The sequence below is a fragment of the Antedon mediterranea genome, chromosome 1 (genome assembly GCF_964355755.1).
Source record: "Antedon mediterranea chromosome 1, ecAntMedi1.1, whole genome shotgun sequence".
NCBI classification, from domain to species: Eukaryota; Metazoa; Echinodermata; class Crinoidea; order Comatulida; family Antedonidae; genus Antedon; species Antedon mediterranea.
In genome coordinates this window covers 26818732-26839058 of record NC_092670.1, presented here as the reverse complement: position 1 = coordinate 26839058, position 20327 = coordinate 26818732, and the positions used below count along the sequence as shown (strand labels likewise).

The 20327-nt window shown below is 33.0% G+C and overlaps 1 protein-coding gene across 1 annotated transcript in view; it reads right to left on the bottom strand.

Moving 5' to 3' along the window:
• The window catches only part of LOC140063606 (polypeptide N-acetylgalactosaminyltransferase 13-like), a 103959-nt gene that overhangs the window by 41900 nt on the left and 41732 nt on the right, over positions 1–20327 (bottom strand). Inside the window, exons 2-4 of the mRNA XM_072110019.1 lie at positions 18985–19283; positions 6231–6450; positions 3247–3419 (exon numbers count right to left, since the gene is read on the bottom strand). Of these exons, the coding sequence (XP_071966120.1) occupies positions 3247–3419; positions 6231–6450; positions 18985–19138 (547 nt within the window). The 5' untranslated portion in view covers positions 19139–19283. The remainder of the gene's footprint in view (positions 1–3246; positions 3420–6230; positions 6451–18984; positions 19284–20327) is intronic.

Here is a 20327-nt window from a genome sequence, read left to right as displayed (position 1 = left end):
AATAATGTAAATTTAAATCCTAAATACTGTATGGATCTGTTTTGACGAACTAATAATAAACTTTGATTGAAAAACACTTCAAACAAAATGAACATTTTGTAATGCGGTACTCCGAAAATGGCTTTATAGTGCATGTGTTAGTGTACTGTGTTCTGTTAACCTCAGACATATACCCTACAGCCAGGTGAATAACTCAATGTAATTTAGTATACAATGATTGCAGTAATCGCTGTGTCTATAACACAAATCAATAAAACATCAAATACGCCACACACTTTTTCATGTTTAATTTATGCCTATGAAATAATAAAAGAACACCATGTTTCTCGTTTATTTTTAACGTTTATACGGCATACCATTATGATATAAAAAAAATATTACACTCCACTTTGTACAGGGGTACAAATTTACCACGCTAACGCTTGCACACATGGACCAGGGCGGTAATTAACTGAAATGAAAAATGTCGTATTTTTGGAGAGTGATGACATCAGTATTCACACGAGGAAATCGCGTTTTCTTTTTAAACTCTTGAATTCATAAATTAAGGGGGGTGGCTAGCCCCCACTAGATCCGCCACTGATGTGTCATTGTGGCATGACATGCATTTACACAATAATTGTATCACAACACATTTCATTAACTACCATAATCTACAATTTACCAAGCATTTTGACAAAATGTTATCACTTTTTGATATTAATTGTGCTGTATTTTTTTTATATCTAGTTGGTATTTATTTTATTATACAATACCATATTATACCCTAAAAAAAAGGATGCCTTCCCCTCCTCCTAAAAACCCTTCTGAACATTAAATGCCCGGGGCGGATAAATATGGTAAGTTACTTCTAGCATTCTGAAATGAACTGTTGAGCTCGACATTTCTATTAAAATGTTTGATCGTCCTCGGAGACAGCAATAACTGGTACTTTAAAATTGAAACAATTTAAAGTATCAGACAGTAAAGGATTTGTTTTAATTCCTATAATGAAACCATTAAAGCATCGGGATAAGTTGTGTAGAGATATGTTTTTTGTTTGAAACATTAGTAATTAATAGTATTTCTGGTCATCTTTAAACCAAATTTTCTGTTAGAATGAATGTAAATATTTGTATCCGCACCTTGGCGTATAACTTCTTCTGATTGTATGAGATCATAACTTTTTTTTTGGTTATCCGCAAATTTGTTGCCTGTACGGTATGCAAAGAGCAAGAAAATCATGTTTCATCTCTTGAATTGTGATTTTTCAGCTTTTCCAATTAATTTTAAAAAAGATTGACATCATTTCAAATTAAAATGATGTCATACGAACATGTTGGTTTAGACATTTGCGTGCATTTTAGTTAAAAAAGCTACAAAATATTGTCAAAAGAATGCCTATTTTGAATCTATTATAGCTCCTCAGAATCAACGGTGACCCCCAATTTTTTTTACTTAATATGCAAGCATTTATGTTGTAGATATGAATTCATGGAGAATTTTACCTCTTAAATGTTATGACATCATCGTATGGTCACAAGAATGTAAAATATAGGATTTTTGTCTCTTTCGGTATTGCTCATCACATTCAATAGATTCGTATTGCATTTGCCCCAAGATTTTAATACTGTCTAGGTCAAGCAACTGTCTTTCGCATAAATAAAAAATATTATAATTTTTATGACGTCTAAAAATTTAAATAATGTGGGTCACTTATTTTCATCTTTACAGTAAATTTCAATCTGTTATAGCTCGTCAGAATAAAAAGTAATAATCATGATTAAAATGTTTTCTGGAAGCTATTGGATTGTAGATACGAATTCATGTGAACATATTGCCAATCAGATGTTTTGCCGTCATCTTATGGCCAGTTGAATAAAAAAAGTCGTATTTTTATCTTTTGCATCATAATTCATCACATTTAAAAGAACGCGGATCTATATTTTACAGATTCAAATTTCTTCTACATGTTAATATGTTGCTGCTGAGATAATTTCCTTTCAAAATTGGTATCTTCATGTTTCATTTTGATACCATGTTAAAAATTGGATTAAATGGCAGGTCATGAAATTTCATCTATTCTACACTGTATGTAATATGTATACAGATTATACTCTGTATAACTATATGACACATGGACAGAATTCAGCACTAACATGTCATATTCTTCATTTCAGGTCATAATGCCATAATATTTTTCTGTGTGCAATATACCAACATATGACGTGCACGTGGCGTTTGTCATGTGGATAATCTATTTCTTTATATAATTTTTCTGTCTTTCTCCATCATTTTTTGTGCATCACATATCTTTAAAAATGGGTAAACATTTCATAACTTTGCCAACATATGGACATTTACATGAAGTTGTGCACATCAGAGTTGCGCAAAATGACTTAGGCGGGTTTTTATGATTTTTTATGATTGATCATAGATTAAAAACCAATCGTAATTTTGTTTTGACAATTTGTGAAAATTTAATTGTCATATCAAGGGCAAACTTTCTGTGGATTAAAAATGGCATCTTTTACAAGAAGTTACGCGAGCACGCGCATTTAAAATTTTCAAAATGCACAAAATTAATTTCTAATCAACTTTTTACGCGATTTGTGACATTTTGCGCATTTCAAAAATCCCTGTGCGTGCGAACAATTTTATGCGTACAGATTGTTAGTACACATAAAAACCAATATTATTTTCTTAATAATATCATTTTGTACTGTATCTTTTTTGACAGACTATAGTATAAAAAAGAGCTAAATTTTACAGTGTACAAATTGCTTTTAAGATGTTCAGCCTTTTTCCTGGATGAAGTTCATTGTAATTTTAATCTAGAATTGAGATAACAACACTAGAGGGCGAGATTGATGAAAGCAAATTGATGGAATAGAAGGTATAAGATGGCTGTAAATAATAACATAAACTCTTTTAATGTATTATATGAAAAACTGGTCAAATATGTGTTGGGATGCCATTTTACAGTGACCTGTAACCTAAATGTTAGCTGTAATTCAAAGTAATGTTATATGGTAAAGGTTTCACTTCTTTATGACATTATATAGAACATACCTTGATAGCGCAGTTAAATAAGCAAAATGCAATGCATTTTGTTTATATAAAAATAAACTAGATAAAATAAAAATCAACCAAACAGGATAAATTAAAATAAATCGGATAAAATAAACTGAATAAAATAAACTGGATAAAATAAATGAGAAAAACACAGAAAATGACAAAAAGACAATTACAACAAATAAATCCTACCTCTTTCACTTGCATCATCAACAAGTACAATTTGTTTGATAAGTTGCCGTGGTGATCTATTTATGATGCTGTGTACTGTTCTTAACAGGGTGCTCCAAGCTTCGTTATGAAACACAATGACAACACTTGTATCTGGAAGTTTATCAACAGGAGGATACACTTTTTTCTTACATCTGAAATCAGTAATTTCATTCACAAATAAACATCAAAGATGTATTGTCCTCCAAAACATAAAGATTAATAAAATCTAAACTAGAATTTAATTCGTCACTTTGAAGAATTATAGGTGATCATTTTATAATTTTACTGATATTAAATTTTTTTTTAAAAACATGCACGTACGTTAAATATATTGATTTATGCAATCCTAATATCTCATGCATATATGCTTTTATGGTGTTGATTGGTGCCTATTAAAGTATTATGTGTCATAGAATATATACTCTATACGGTACAGTGTACTGTATATCTATATACAGTGTAACATAGGTGAAATTACGAGAACCACACCATGTTCTATTTTTTTGGTATGATGACGTCAAAATAAAGTTGAAGATCACAATTTCGAAAGATAATGAATTGAGCAAAAAAATATAAGGTTTGGAAGAAAATTTGGCATGTAGATGCGCAGTGCGCGCTGTTTAAAATTGTTATAAATGTGATGAAAGAGGTAAAAAAACTACTTTTTAAATTCAACTGGCCATATCATAACATCACAACATCCGATATCTAAATTTCATGAGCTGTCAGCCATCATCAAACGAAAATGGTGGCAACTCATGATAAAGATAATTAATTTAGCAAGCACATACTGAAATGTGAGCGAAAATCTGGCTCAAATAACGGAGATGCGCTCTATTGAATGTGATAAAAAGATTCAAGTGGCCATTTTGATGACGTCAAATATGTACATGAATTCATATCTACAAAATTTTCAAAAAGTATTATTCAAAAATTACGTTTGATTTTTTATCTTTGATCAACCATATCAAATCACACGCGCAAGTCACGTTGCGCAACTATGGCGATCATTTTATTTTATATGATCATCTAATAACTAAACTAAAGAATAATGATTTCACTAAAAGTAAACATCATAGCAAGTAAATAATTTTCCTCCAACTATAAAGTATAAAGTGACCTATTCAACAAAACATTTGTTTCCAATTATTTTTTTCAGGGAACATATTCCTGTACATTGTGTTGAGTTTTCTTTATATTACATTATCCTGATTAATTTAAATAACAAAGGGTAGTAGCAGCAGGCATACAAAAAGAAAAAAAAAATTGACTGACAACTTGGTTTTGAAGTTTGCTGCCCTCTCTAGACTTGAATTTTATAATAATTATAATCAATATATTATTGCTACTAAATTTTTCGTGTAATTTTACGCATCTCCTCCAAAACCACTGAAAGGTACGTGCTCACATTTGGCACACTGAAGTTTATTGAGGGGCCGCACACGATAGGGTTTGTCACTTTCCTAAATTTTAAGGATAAACACTAAAACAAGGCAGTTATTTGACGTTTCAGCGACCATGTTATGTCACTGTATAAACTACGCAACCTCCTCTGTTGTGTACCGCCATGGCCGGATCTACAAATACCATGCCAGGTCGCTAAATAAACAGTCTTTAGTCAACTGTATCAAATGATGAAGTTTTAATTAATTACACCTATCCTGGAAACAAAATGTATTTTGTAGATCACGGTTTGGCTCAGTGAGCAAATCGCTGTGACCATTGATATCAATGCTTAGTAGCTTCGAGTTCAATCCGCGACATGTGTAATTATTAAGTATCACCGTTTAAAGCTAAAAATCAAAATTAAACCACAATGTAATTACAAAACTAGCAAAAAAGATATGAAAAAACACACATGAAAAAAAATGTAAATGAACAAACAAAATACACACAAATATAGGTGTTTCCACAAAATAAATAATTAATAACGTTTTGGCATTTTATGGGAGTTTGTTGTTGGGTAAGGGGAATATAAAAAACCCATGAAATAAACAAAAATGTAAATAAAAAGAAAACCACAAATAAAACCAAATGACGAGTGTCGTGTTTCCGAAAAATACACCCAAAATGTTTGTGTCCAAGCTCATCATCGACTCATCAATTTCGACTACTTTTTGTGTTGAGTCCATAACCATTGTTATTATTCCAATACTTCACATCTTAATTCGATAACCTACAAATTCATATTTTATCATAAAAAATGTTTTACTCTCAGAAGTCTGTACCGCTCATGCATGTTGTCACTTTCTGGTGAAATCCAGTATTGCTTTCATTTTGTAGCTTACAGATATTTCAAAGTAAAGGAATACTCCACGTATAACAATTCAATGGCCGTAAATAGTTCCGAATTGTATTCTTGACAATCTGTTTTGTGTTTTTTAAATAATTTGTCAGGGGCCATGAAGAGTGCGCTTTTATTATACTTAATCATGCCAAGTTAATTAATTTAAAGGCAGAAAAACCGTGTGGGTTACTGGTACACCACAAATTAATTACAAAAGTAGCCAGTATAGTAGGTAACAAATCTCCCATACAAAATACAACAAAAATTGCAAAATGTCAAAACCAGTGAAATAAAAATAAAATGTAAATGAATGAACAGCAGCAATGTGTTTTTCATTCGATTTTTGTCCACTTTTTTATTTTATCTCTATATGTATCAAATAATTAATACATCACGAAAAACACCCAATATAATATAGTTTGGCATTTTATACTTTCGTTATGTGTTTGCGCGCATCATCTAATTCACACGGCACAATTTTTCTTTAGCGTCTTTATTTTATTGTAAGTAATAAGTCTGAACAGTAAAAAGTAAAGTCTAAAGTTCCATATCCACTATTGCTTTAATTTTTTAGCCTACATAATTTTAAAGTGAAGGGATAGTTTATAACAAATCAATAGCCGTAAATACAGTAGTTCTATTTTATATCTATCTAAAAGCAGTCAAGTCTTCTTACCCATCCATTCGAACATCTGGAAGTGACCTGTTTAAAGAGATCATGTCACTTGCCATCAGGTTAAACTGGTTGATCTTAAACATCTCTTTCTGAAGCTCCTCTTTTTCTGGTGGGATGATAACTGCTTTTCCATTTTCCCCAGCACCATCTGGGTTGTGATATGGTTCTTGTGGATACACATCTGACTTTATGTTGGTTTTTACAGGCTCAACATGGTGAACTTGTTTAATAAAAAAGAATGAAAGTATGAAATAGTAAAGTAAATCAAGCAAAATTATTATTTCAACAGATACAGAGGAAAGTTGATCAAAATCTAGAGACTGTTATATTTTTTTTAATCCATTGATAGCAACAACAGGATAAAATGTTATAATCAAAGATTAGCAAAGTTATACAGATAATATAAAAACAAACTTTTCAACTTTGACTATACTTATTTAGTTACAAACATACCACAACACAAAGCAAGGTGTTTCTTTACTATGTCTATATCCTTTAGTTAAGTGTGTAGTAGGAAGATACCACACTTCGCTTAAAAACTCGATCGAGATAGGGATGACGAGTGGGGATAGACGATAATTAAACATGGGGATCGCAATGGCAAAGCTCAACAAAGATGGTGTTTTGGGCACTAAATTGTAAAAATAACGAACAAACAACATCAAACTTCAAATTTTATCAATAATATTATCAAGACATTACATACTAGAAAACAGAACTCCAAGAGTGCATACCTCCGCCTACATTCATTCTTCTATTCTACATAATTAATATCCCATCAAATGCTAATAGTACGTCACAATAAAAATGTACCGTTTCGAACTGGGGAGTACTCTAAAAACTACATACTATATGTATATAGCAGAAAAAGTAGAGGAGCGCAATATCCGATCTGCAGACTATATTTTTGTTTGTGTGTTAGTGTTCAGTTTGATTAGGCTAATTGCACTAGAACCCTGTGAGTTTGGTGTAACGGTTTTGTATCCAAAGTTGAGATCGCTAGTTCAGTTCCTGCAGAAGATATTTTTTTAAGTAATAATTTTACAAGTCATCTTTTTTTTTTTGTGCTAATTGATATAAATACTTTATATTATATAGAAATTCTCGTAATAAGATTTTCCCCTGAACATATCTTTTTTTTGGTGTCTTCATTATGCATCTTGTTTTTTTTTAATGGGTTTTTAAAAATTACTTGTATAAGAAAAAGCGCCCGTAACTTAAATCAAATACCATATCACAAATTATAACTTTTGCCTCTTATACAAAAATGAAGTTTTTTGGACAAGAAATTTTATTTTTGTGTCTTAATGCTGTGTGTGATTAAGCTAATTTCACTACAAGCATGTGTAGAATTTGGTGTAATGGTTATGTCTTCAGCAAGAGGTTATAAAGAGTAGCCTTTCTCATAGGCTCAAATGGTGGGCGTGTAAGAGCGGCTAGGACGACGTTAACATCCCATCGAGGAATCACGACCTTGACTGGAGGTCGTTCTCTGAACATTCCGTGATAACGGAGGATGACGATATAGTGAAGCCGTCTTCAAGATTTGGTGTCACCGGCCTCAATGGCGGACCTATAGCCTGAAATAGCCGCCTGCAACATGTAAAGAAATGCTTTAATCAACTATCCCATAACAAAAAGTCTTAGTAGATATAGCTCTATATCTATTAGCCTTATAAGTTATCGCCTTAATAGATATAGCTCTATTACCTATTAAGGTACCTACTAATAATTAGATTTTAGGCAGATTTTAGATAGGTCCTAATAGGTTTTACCTCATTACCATAATTCAAAATCCTCACTAATAGTATCAGGGTATGTTCAGACTCATGGAGTTACGGTGGAGTTATGTACGCGGCGTACATATTTTTGTGTCTGAACCATGCCGCGGATTAGCGTTAGGGAGCTGTTACTCCGCGCCAGTGGCGTTAATAACTCCAGCGGGAGAGGGTAGATTTCATAAGGCTAATCCATTGATGCATCAGTGATTTCAACCTCCGGTCAACGTCAGCCAATGAAAAGACACGACCGCAATTAGCAGCAGTCTATTCGCGAGGTTTTTTTTAATAGCAAAACAATATAGCTATTCCTCGAGCTAGCCTAGATCAACAGCAACATTCGAATTAAAATGAAACATTTTACATGGAAAAGTACAGAAGTGGCTGATTTGATTTCATTATGGGGCAGTCCTGAATTTATAGACAAGATAGAAATTAGGAATTGGAAAGCTAGCGCCGGCAACAAGATGGCTGTTTTTAAAGAAATTGCATCTAAACTGCAAAATTCTTCCTGACGAAGTTGGCGTCGGCGACATGATTTCACAAAATTAATTAAAATCATACAAATAATGGCAAAGTCATTGTCCGTGTAATAATTATGTTCGAAATTACTATCTTCTGTAAGGATTTGCAAAAAAATCGGCAAAAAAACCATTACATTTGAAGGTAACATTATATTATATATTGTATTATGTTGTAAACTTTCGCGCGTGTCACTCTCAGCTCTGTTGTTGTTTTATTGTGTGTATGTATCCCATTGGCCGTTTCGGTATGACGGAACTTCCGCTTTAAACACAAGACGTTTGGAATGCTAATCGTTGTGTCTGAACACCTTGACTTTTAACGCCACGGATTACCGTACGCCTTGAGTCTGAACATACCCTTAGATAGATTTTTCACTATTTTTAATCTGTGAGTAACACAGTTGTATACATCTATCTACTTACAATAGCTATACCAAGGGCAACCAGCAACCTATTAATAGACATAAACAAACTGACAATAGCCAGTAAATGTTAATAAACTATCTATTTTATACAATAGATAGATATGGACTACCAGATAGCTATTAGAAATCTATGAGTATCATATCTATCAACTGTCTACTTATAATAGCTATACTAGGGCTACCAATGACCTATCAATAGACTGTTAACAAATAATTAATAGCCAGTAACTATTAATCAACTATCTATTTTAAATAGCTGGGAAGTAGTCATTCCATCGTTGACTCATTGAGTTAAAATCCTTAGTAGGCGAGATAAAAAGGTCTACTTAAAAACTATTAGGGCTACTAAAAATAGAGCTATTTCTACTTACGACTACTTAAATCTATTATTTTTTTTTGCTATGGGATTGTAGACGGTAAGAGTAGATTCCAGACTAGATTTCGCCGGGAGGGCAGCAGGGCCATCTGAAATGCCTGAGTCTCGGAGCTGATCCCCGACTATGGCCATACAGCGCAGAGATTGTAGGTTCTGTAGAGAGAACAGAGCTCGGCCCTGCGTCAGCAGATCCTCTCGATGCAGGGGATGATCGTAAAACAGGTTGCGTCCAGCCCGGGGCGATCAGAAGGACCCGGCAAGGATGGCGCTGAATGTTCGTCAGAACAGTTGGTATTAGTAGAAATGCATATTCCCTTAGTCCGTCCCAAGGTATGGACAGGGCATCCACCGCCCATGCACGAGCATCCCGGAACCGTGTGCAAAAGGTCAGGAGCTGTGTGTTGTCTGACGTCGCAAACAGATCTATATGAGGCCGCCCGGAGTGGTCGAATATAAGTGTAGCGATGCTGGGTAGAAGGTACCATTCTGTGGGACATAGTGTTTGTCGGGACAGGGCGTCCGCAACAACGTTGAGGCTGCCCGAAATGTGGGCAGCCGAGAGTGTGATGTTGTTGTCTATGCACATCAACATCAGTGTCCATAGGTGATAGCATAACGTCGGGGACTTCGTGCCCCCTGACGATTTAAATATGCTACCACCATGAATTGTCGGAGTGTATAAAGACGTGACGTCCAGCCACGTGAGGTCGGAGGGCCTTTAGAGTCCTTTCGACTGCCCAGAGTTCTAGGAAGTTGATGTGAGAGCGCCTCCTCAACCGTCCAAATGCCTGGAGGCACGAAGTCTCGGATGCGTCTGTCACTATACGGACGTCCGGCAAAGATTTTCGAATTGGTATTCCTATTCAACCTGCCTTTCACCAGCAACCATTCGAGATGCGTCTGAATGAATGCATTTGACGGGACCACTTTGTGTAGGGAGTCTATGTGCAGTCGGTAATAAGCCAGCAGACACAAACGACGCAAGGATCGTCTTGGTTACACGTACGGCAGTTAATGCATCGCATGTGGCGTTCCCAGTTCACAGTCGAACGCGGGCCCCTGCACTGAATGCACTCTTGTTTTGGCATATTGGCGGGCAAAACACCTGTTTAAATGGACATACAGACACCGTCTAGTAGACAGCCTAACCTAGTGTAACTATTTCTGCCTTGTTTACAATTAAGTAAACAAAGGCAACATATTGCGACATATCTAATACTTCTTTATAAATATAGAGCAACTTGTCTTGTCAATTTGACGATACAAAAAGAAATGAATCGAATCACAAAACGAAAAACCACTATTTTGTATCGGCTGCCATAAACAAGCTTATTAAATTCCTTTGGTACATTTTTATCTAACAAATATTGTATACTTGCTTTTCTGCTTGATAAATTCAATTGACGTTTAAAATAAGATATTCTACGATAATAAATGACACAAACTAGGCATATAAGTTTAATTTTCCAACACTTTACACCTCGTGTACGTACATGTTGCAACACATCGTGAGGTGATTGAATCAGAGTCAATAGATACACAGTACATGGTTTTTAACGATCTGCATTTTTGGACCTAAGAGCATCATATGCCATTATTTTCGTGTTTCTAGAATGTATGGTTTACGAGTTCTGAAGAATCGGTCAGGGTCTTAGGTCAAAGTTTAAATGGTGTTAAAGCTTAAAAGTTGCGAATTTTTTATACAAGTTGCCATATCAAGTTTTATGCTTCTAACCAAATTTGAAGTATTTTGGGTCTAATTAAAGTGTAAATAATATTTTTTTTTAAGATGGTTTGTAATAAAATAAAAACATTAAAAAAAACATTAAAATAAAAAAATTAAATATGATAGTACCTAAACAATTCCAGGAAATTTAAACTCAAATTGTTATTTTGAAGCATAAAAATATGTCTAATTTGCACTTTCTATAAAGATTTTAATTAAAGAAACAAAGTATCAAGCGGACCCATCCCAATTTGCTTATTGTTCAAACAGAAGTGTAGAGGATGCTACTTTGTGTCTCTTACATTACAACCAATCTATGAGCACTTAGATTATAAGGCAAAGTGTTATGCAAGATCATTGTTTATTGTCTACAGTTCTGCTTTCAATACTATTCGGCCAAGTGTACTATTGAGGAAGCTGATGTATCAACCACTAATGTAACAATCAATCACTAATGTAACATTAACCACTAATGTAACAAACATCAACCCCTAATGTAACATTAACCACTAATGTAACAAACATTAACCACTAATGTAACAAACATCAACCACTAACGTAACATTAACCACTTACGTAACAAACATCAACCACTAATGTAACATTAACCACCAATGTAACAAACATCAACCACTAATGTAACATTAACCACTAATGTAACAAACATTAACCACTAATGTAACATTAATCACCAACGTAACAAACATCAATCACTAATGTAATATTAACCACTACCATAACAAACATCAACCACTAATGTAACATTAACCACTTATGTAACAAACATCAACCACTAATGTAACATTAACCACCAATGTAACAAACATAAACCACTAATGTAACATTAACCACTAATGTAACAAACATTAACCACTAATGTAACATTAACCACCAACATAACAAACATCAACCACTAATGTAATATTAACCACTACCATAACAAACATCAACCACTAATGTAACATTAATCACTTACGTAACAAACATCAACCACTAATGTAACATTAACCACCAATGTAACAAACATCAACCACTAATGTAACATTAACCACTAATGTAACAAACATTAACCACTAATGTAACATTAACCACCAACGTAACAAACATCAACCACTAATGTAATATTAACCACTACTACCATAAAAAACATCAACCACTAATGTAACATTAACCACTAATGTAAAAAACATCAACCCCTAATGTAACATTAACCACCAACGTAACAAACATCAACCACTAATGTAACATTAACCACCAACGTAACAAACATCAACCACTAATGTAACATTAACCACTAACGTTACAAAAATCAACCACTAATGTAACATTAACCACCAACGTAACAAACATCAACCACTAATGTAACATTAACCACTAATGTAACAAACATCAACCACTAATTTAACATTAACCACTAACATAACAAACATCAACCACTAATGTAACATTACCCACCAACGTAACAAACATCAACCACTAATGTAACATTAACCACTAACGTAACAAAAATCAACCACTAATGTAACATTAACCACTAACATAACAAACATCAACCACTAATGTAACATTAACCACCAACGTAACAAACATCAACCACTAATGTAACATTAACCACTAACGTAACAAAAATCAACCACTAATGTAACATTAACCACTAACGTAACAAAAATCAACCACTAATGTAACATTAACCACTAACGTAACAAACATCAACCACTAATGTAACATTAACCACTAACGTAACAAAAATCAACCACTAATGTAACATTAACCACTAACGTAACAAAAATCAACCACTAATGTAACATTAACCACAAACGTAACAAACATCAACCACTAACGTAACAAACTTCATTAACCACTAACGTAACAAAAATCAACCACTAATGTAACAAACTTCATTAACCACTAATGTAACAGCATCTAACCACTAAAGTCTTGTAAGTTGGAAATTTTAGACTTTTTTGAATTTCAGTTTTAATCATGTGTTTTTTACAAACCTATGTTTAAATTTGTGCAAATGCATCTCTTTACTCAAAAGCAGTCACCTTCATAAAACGGCCATACATCGTAAGCAACCACACTCATTACCACCACCTCTCTTAAGGGACTGCTTCTCATTATCAAACACCTCTCATAAGTGACCACCTCTCTTAAACGACCACCACTTCTGTAAGGGACTGTGTCTTATAAATCGACCACCTCTCGTAAGTGACCACCTCTTGTAAAGGAACGCTTCTCATAATCGACCACCTATATTAACAACCACTACCTCTCGTAAGGAACCACCTATTATAAAGAACCACCACCTCTTGTAAGAGGTCCCTTACTAGACATGGTGGTCCTTTAGAAGAGGTAGTCACTTACGAAAGGTGGTCGATTATGATAAGCGTACACTTTTGAGATGATATGGTCACTTACAAAAGGTGGTCCTTTAAAAGAGGTGGTCATTTATGAGAGGTAGTGGTCGTTAAAAGAAGCTGTTTCTTAGGAGAGGTCACTAACGAGAAATAGTCAATTATAAGACGCGATCCTTAACGAGAGGTATGGTCGTCCTTAACTTAATTTTAATTTAATAATTTAAATTTAATATACAGTAGTTAAATGTAACACCATTATTTATCTAGTCAAAGAGAGCTGACGAACAGACAAACATGAAATGACTGAACTCAATTCCTAGATTTCCAACTTTCAAAAAAAAAAATATGAAAAAGAGTTTTTAAAGTCTAAGATTTCTCAACATTTTCTACTGTTGTTATGTTAGTGGTTAAATTCTGTTACTTTAATGGTTAATGAAGATTGTTAGTTAGTTGTTGTTAGTGGTTAAACTGTTGCTACGATCGTGGTTAATGGATTGTTACGTTAGTGGTTGATTTTTGTTACGTTAGTGGTTAATGTTACATTAGTGGTTGATGTTTGTTATGTTAGTGGTTAATGTTACATTAGTGGGTGATTTTTGTTACATTAGTGGTTAATGTTACGTTAGTGGTTGATGTTTGTTACGTTAGTGGTTAATGTTACATTAGTGGTTGATGTTTGTTATGTTAGTGGTTAATGTTAAATTAGTGGTTGATGTTTGTTATGTTAGTGGTTAATGTTACATTAGTGGTTGATTTTTGTTACGTTAGGCCCTGTTCAGACCCATGGCGTTAGACCGTTTTAGCGTACGACGCTAAAAGAATGTGTGTCTGAACAGTTGGGGAGCGTACAACGGTTGTAGCGTTGTAGTGGAAAACGGTTGATAGTACCGTTTTAGCGTACGACGCTACTGTAAGTCAACGTTGTATCCAATCAGAACGTTTCCTGTTATGACGCGAAACAAGGTTTGACCTAGGCTGACATCTTGTATCGTCAATGTGTGAGATGGATTTCAATAGCAAAAAGGCCAGAATAAATAAGGCCTAACTACACTACAAATACAACTGTTACAAAGGCTACAAACTATTATCAACTGATTACCATTATATTTTCTAACAAATGACATAAATACATGCACCTTGTATTTAAACATAGGGACTACGATCCCATCCGCTTTTAGGCCTAGCTAAGGCCTAGAGCCATTCACGCATTTCATTCAAGCTAAAAACTAGCGTGGGACATCAAGTCACTCATTCATACAAGGCAGACTAGACTGGACAAGTTTAATGCTGAAAACCCCCTAACTCCTAAAAAAATCAGTAAACAAACAAGGGGAGCTGTGTCCCTTTTATTAGCAAGTTAAGGGTTATTTTCAACCGACTGGACCAAAGAATATATATCTTTGACTGGACTGGATAGACTAATCACAATCATATTTTTCTTCATCATTACGAGGCCTGCTTTATTTTCGTAACACAAGAGCCTGGGGAAAATGTTTTTTACTACAAAATAAAAACAATAGAAACAGAAATTTGGCTTTACTATATTTTTCTTAAATAAATGCTGAGGTATGTTTTATTTACGGCAAATTTTGTCATAATTGTAGGGCTGAGATCTAGGCCTATATACAGTGGAAATAATGATGAAAACACGTGGGTAAGAGCACATGAATATGCAACTAGAAACAACCTGGATGACGTACTTCCGTTGTAACGATAATCGTACGCTATGGGTCTGAACACCTCGTTTTTTTCTCTGCGGTTTGTAACGTGACCTTGATAGTAACGTTGTACGCTAAAACGGTCTAACGCCATGGGTCTGAACAGGGCCTTAGTGGTTAATGTTACATTAGTGGTTGATGTTTGTTATGTTAGTGGTTAATGTTACATTAGTGGGTGATTTTTGTTACATTAGTGGTTAATGTTACGTTAGTGGTTGATGTTTGTTACGTTGGTGGTTAATGTTACATTAGTGGTTGATGTTTGTTACGTAATAGTGGTTGATTGTTACATTAGTGGGTGATACAGCTGATAACAATGAATGTAAATCCTTATTTATGTTCATGTATAAGCAATTTTGTTACTGGTAGAACTGGTATTGACTCAAATACGGGAACATGTGTGTTATCACCACTTTTATTTTTAATATATGTTAGTGATTTAAGATGTAATGTTAATTCATGTAACCTTTGCGGATGATATGTGTTTGACTGGTCTGAAGAGATGAATTTGTATAGAGAAGAAGTATCAAGGGTTTTAGATTGGTTAATACTAATTATTTGTGTAACAATTCTAAAAAACCAAAGAGCTTATATTTGACTTTAATCACATTCCACTTGTTATTGAGGGAAATTATGTTGAAAATCCAGAGTCTCTCTCTCTCTTGGGATACACATACGTGCAAAGTGTATGCTAAATGTTTTCAACACTGTATTCCTTAAGGAAGTTCAATTCAATTCAATTTCTATATTGCTGCAAATGCCATCAAGGGCTAATATCTGCTTAAACATTACATCATACAAACACATATTTACATTTAAAATTGTTGTAATCATTACTATAGTTAATATTGTCATTATTATAATAATTGTTATTTATTATAATTGTTATAGTTATAATTAGGTGATCATTTAGAATAAAATGATCACCTATTGTTATTGTATGAAATCTTTGTTATTATTTATTACTTTCTGTACAGATTTTGTGTAATCTAACAGATATCTCAAAAAGTTTAATGTCAATGATTACCAAAATTTCACAATGTCTTTCATATACTTTAACTTAGTTCTAATAAGCTTTTCAGCGTGATCACTCAACCGTGACGTAATTTATACGCCATTTTGTGAAATCACATTATCAATCATATCTCCATAATTAATTATCACATATTAATGTAATTCACTAAACGTAAACTTCAGGTCAAGTGTAAAAATATTATCAAATAAAAACGCATGCACACGTAGGGTTATGCGCGTGAAATCGCGCTTTAAAAATTTAAAAACCTCAAAATTAAGTTTTGATCAATTTAGAGCATGAATTAGGCCATTTGCGTGTTTTTAAAAAATTACTGCGCAAAAAAAAAATTTTTGCGCGCGTGATACTTAAAAAGCGTAAAAAATACGATTTTTTTTACAAACCGCATTCTACTCACCATCTTTAGTACATTCACCAAATTTGAGTCAGTTCCGATATAAAATAACGCTATACGAAGAGGTTCAAAATGACAAAATGCGCAAATTAATTGCATCAAAGTGTTGAAAATGGTGAAAAATAAGGCATTTTAAAAATGAAAATAATTCAAAATGCACGATGACCCCCAATTTTTTTAACTTTTTCTGGAAGCCGTTGAGTTGTAGATATGAATTCATGTACACATTTTACGTACAAAATGTTTTTACGTCATCAAATGGCCACTTGAATTTAAAATTAAGTTATTTTTCTCTTTTGTCATTCTTTTTCACATTCAATAGAACGCATCTCTGTTATTTTGTGCCCGGTTTTCGCTCAATTTTCAGTATGTGATTGCTCAATTAATTGACTTTCTTATGACTTGCCACTACTTTTATTTTGATGACTTCATCACGCGTAAAAACTTGATTAACATAGGTCGTGTAATTTCACCTTCACCGTGAATTTGAATATCTTACAGCTTTTCAGAATTAAAAGTTACCTTGATGATTATAATTTATTATGAAAGCTGATGAAATGTAGATGTGAATTCATACAAAAATCAAGCCTATTGGATGTTGTGACGTTAACATATGGCCAGTTGAAGTAAAAAGTAGTATTTTCATCTTTTTCGTAAAAGTTATACAAAGAGCGCGTACAGCGCTTCTACGTGCCAAATTTTCTTCCAATTCTTATATTTATTTGCTCAATTTATTATCTTTCGAAATTGTCATCTTTGAGTTTATTTTGATAATTCCATCATACCAAAAAAATGGAACATGATGTGTGTCCCGTAATTTCACCTATGCTACACTGTATATAGATATACAGTATATACTGTACATAATGTATATGGCATATAATAGGCACAACTCAGCGCTATAAGCGTATAATAGGATGGCATACTGTACATCAACATTTTTCGATTATATGTTAACGTACGTGCATGTTTAAAAAAATATTAATGTCAATAAAATGATAAAAATGATCACCTATAATTCGTCAAAGTGACGAATTAAATTCTAGTTATAATTTTTATTGTTATTATTATTATAATTAATGTTGTGTAAGAAATTATAGGTCACATCTTAAGGGCAGTTTTAATGTCAAGTACAGAAGAGTTAAGATGAAAAGATTAAGCGAGAGAGAGTGAGGTAGAGTAGAGTAAAGAAAAAAAGTAGTATGTCCTTTAAAAGGAAAATGAGAAGAGTGTCGATTATGGCGAAGGGCCATTGACATAGTACGAACAGGAGGAAGAAATGGACGAAGTTAAAACAATATAACATAGGCCGTGATTCTTTATTTCTTTTTTATCAAAGTGTTATTCAATCTGTATTAAGCTTTTGTTGTGTTACTTGGGTAAATGGTCTAACAAAGAAAAAATTGAATAAGTTAAACAGAATAGTTAGGAATGCAAGCAAAATTACTGGTGTCAAGATTAAAGATATCACACAAATGGATTGGAGTTGTGGCTCGGTGGTTATGATGCTTGGCTACCAATCTTAGGGTCCTGGGTTCAAGTCCTGTCCTGTCAGGATTTTTTTATCATGACAATTTGCATCTCCACTCCCAAAGACTTGTATTAAGTCTTTGTTTATGTAGAGCATCTTGTGTGTATGTTTGTCGTGTGAACAGGAGAGCCACCTTTGAGAGAAGGACAGTGATTGAGTTCACTTGTGGTTATCCTTGGCAATTTGCCTAAAATTGAATAAATAAATAAAAAAAACAAATGTGTAATGATGAAATTATCTAAATTAAATAGTATTTTAGCTGATGAATCTTATATTCTCAACAGTAAAGTAATAGTAGTTACAAGATCTGGAAGATTAACAACAATTCCAGTTTTAAAACAAATAGAAAACATAAAAAACATAAATTGTCATTCTTACCCATTAGACTACACAACAATGATTTCCAAAGATAGGTCATTAGGGCTTTTGTATTTATATTGCTTGATCAGTCGTTAAGTTCCATGTTGATCATGTATGTAAATATTATGTGTGTATTGCTTTGTTTTTCTGCCAAGAAAACAATTATCATTGTACTAAATGACTTAATAAATCAATCTAAATCTGAAGATAACATTACATTTTATATGTTAATTCGTACATTCATAGATTCTACTGTTACAGTGTTAGCCTATTTCCTATAGAATAACTTTACGTATCCCTACAGTACTTGACATGCGAGGTGCTCTTGAAATTGAGTAAATGGCGCATAGTGTCTCGCGTTTATTTGCATTGATCAAATAGGAAGTGTCATATCTTCCTGCTACACTGTCTTTGGATGAACTCTCTATTGTGACATAGTAATTATGGTAATTATACAAAGGATGGACATCTATCTGGGTGCGCATAGCATTCACTTCAGCGAGCAATGCAGAACAAGAATTGTACTTACTTTCTTCCCGGAGGACTGGCTGACCATGAGCATTTTCCTGATTGCAATTATTCTGGGAGCATTCACTATAGTACATGATCAACATAATATCCAGCATAAACCATACCATTGATGTCGCTAGGACCACCTTAACATACATCAACCGACGTGCCATATTTCAACAAAAATTACATAAGACAAAAACATACACAATGTTCTTATTAATATATTTTCCTGGACATATTTTTACTGTTGATCGCATAAACAAAGGAATGCTGGTCTCAGAAGTATGACAGTAGAAGTAATACATCTACGGTGTTCTGTAAACAAACAAAAATCAAATGTTAGCTAAATATTTTAGTCTTAGACCTTTTTGTATAGAATATCAATTACAAAACCATAAACTACATCAGAAAAACCAACATCAAGTTTACAATATTAATTCTTCATTCAGATTCTTTTTTAATTTTATAGTATTAATAGAATGCTATGATGAGTATACCGAAATGCGGACAGTCACCAGTAGAATTCTTTATTTGCTTAAAGAGGTATTGTCCCCAAAAAACATGAAAAACGAAGAGTAACTAAATCAGACTTTGTATAGGTTATTTGTAGTTTTAATAAATTTCACTTCCGTAGAACAAACAACTGCCAAAAAAATGTATGTTTTCACTTTATAAAATGACAAAATAAATGGTTAATTAAATTCAACCAAAAATCCATTGGCTTTAAATTAAATTTTTTACACAAATACATTTCTTTTCTTTTATGAAATTAAAATAGCATATTCAACAACAAAATGTGTTAAGAATTATTTTTCCAGCAGGACAATCAGTGGGACAATACATCTTTAATTGACATTTATTTGCACATCACATTGTCTTTTCATATTATATAAGTGAAATTATTGTCAAATAAAGAAAACAATTGAATCAATACCTCTCTCAGTATTAAAATATCAAACAATAATTCACTATCTCTCTCAGTATTAGAATTTCAAACAAATTTAAAAATGTTATTAAATTAAAATGCGTTATGGTGAAAGATATTCAAACATATGATAAAAAATATTCTAATTTCTAACAATAAAATATGATATAAATGAAAATTGACAATGAAACAGCAGGCACACTTAAGAAACCATCTGACATCCAAACAAAAACCAATACAAAATAGCAGGTTTTATGAAACATGGCATATTAAAAGTGTAATAGTATACTTGTTTGTAATCCTTTTTTTAAAACAAAATGTACCTATTTAAGCTTAAATAACTTGTTTTCTGATAAAGTATGTAATTACAATGTTAGTAATATTTTGCAATTGTGACATGTTTTTTTTAAATTATTTTAGTTTAGTTCAACCTG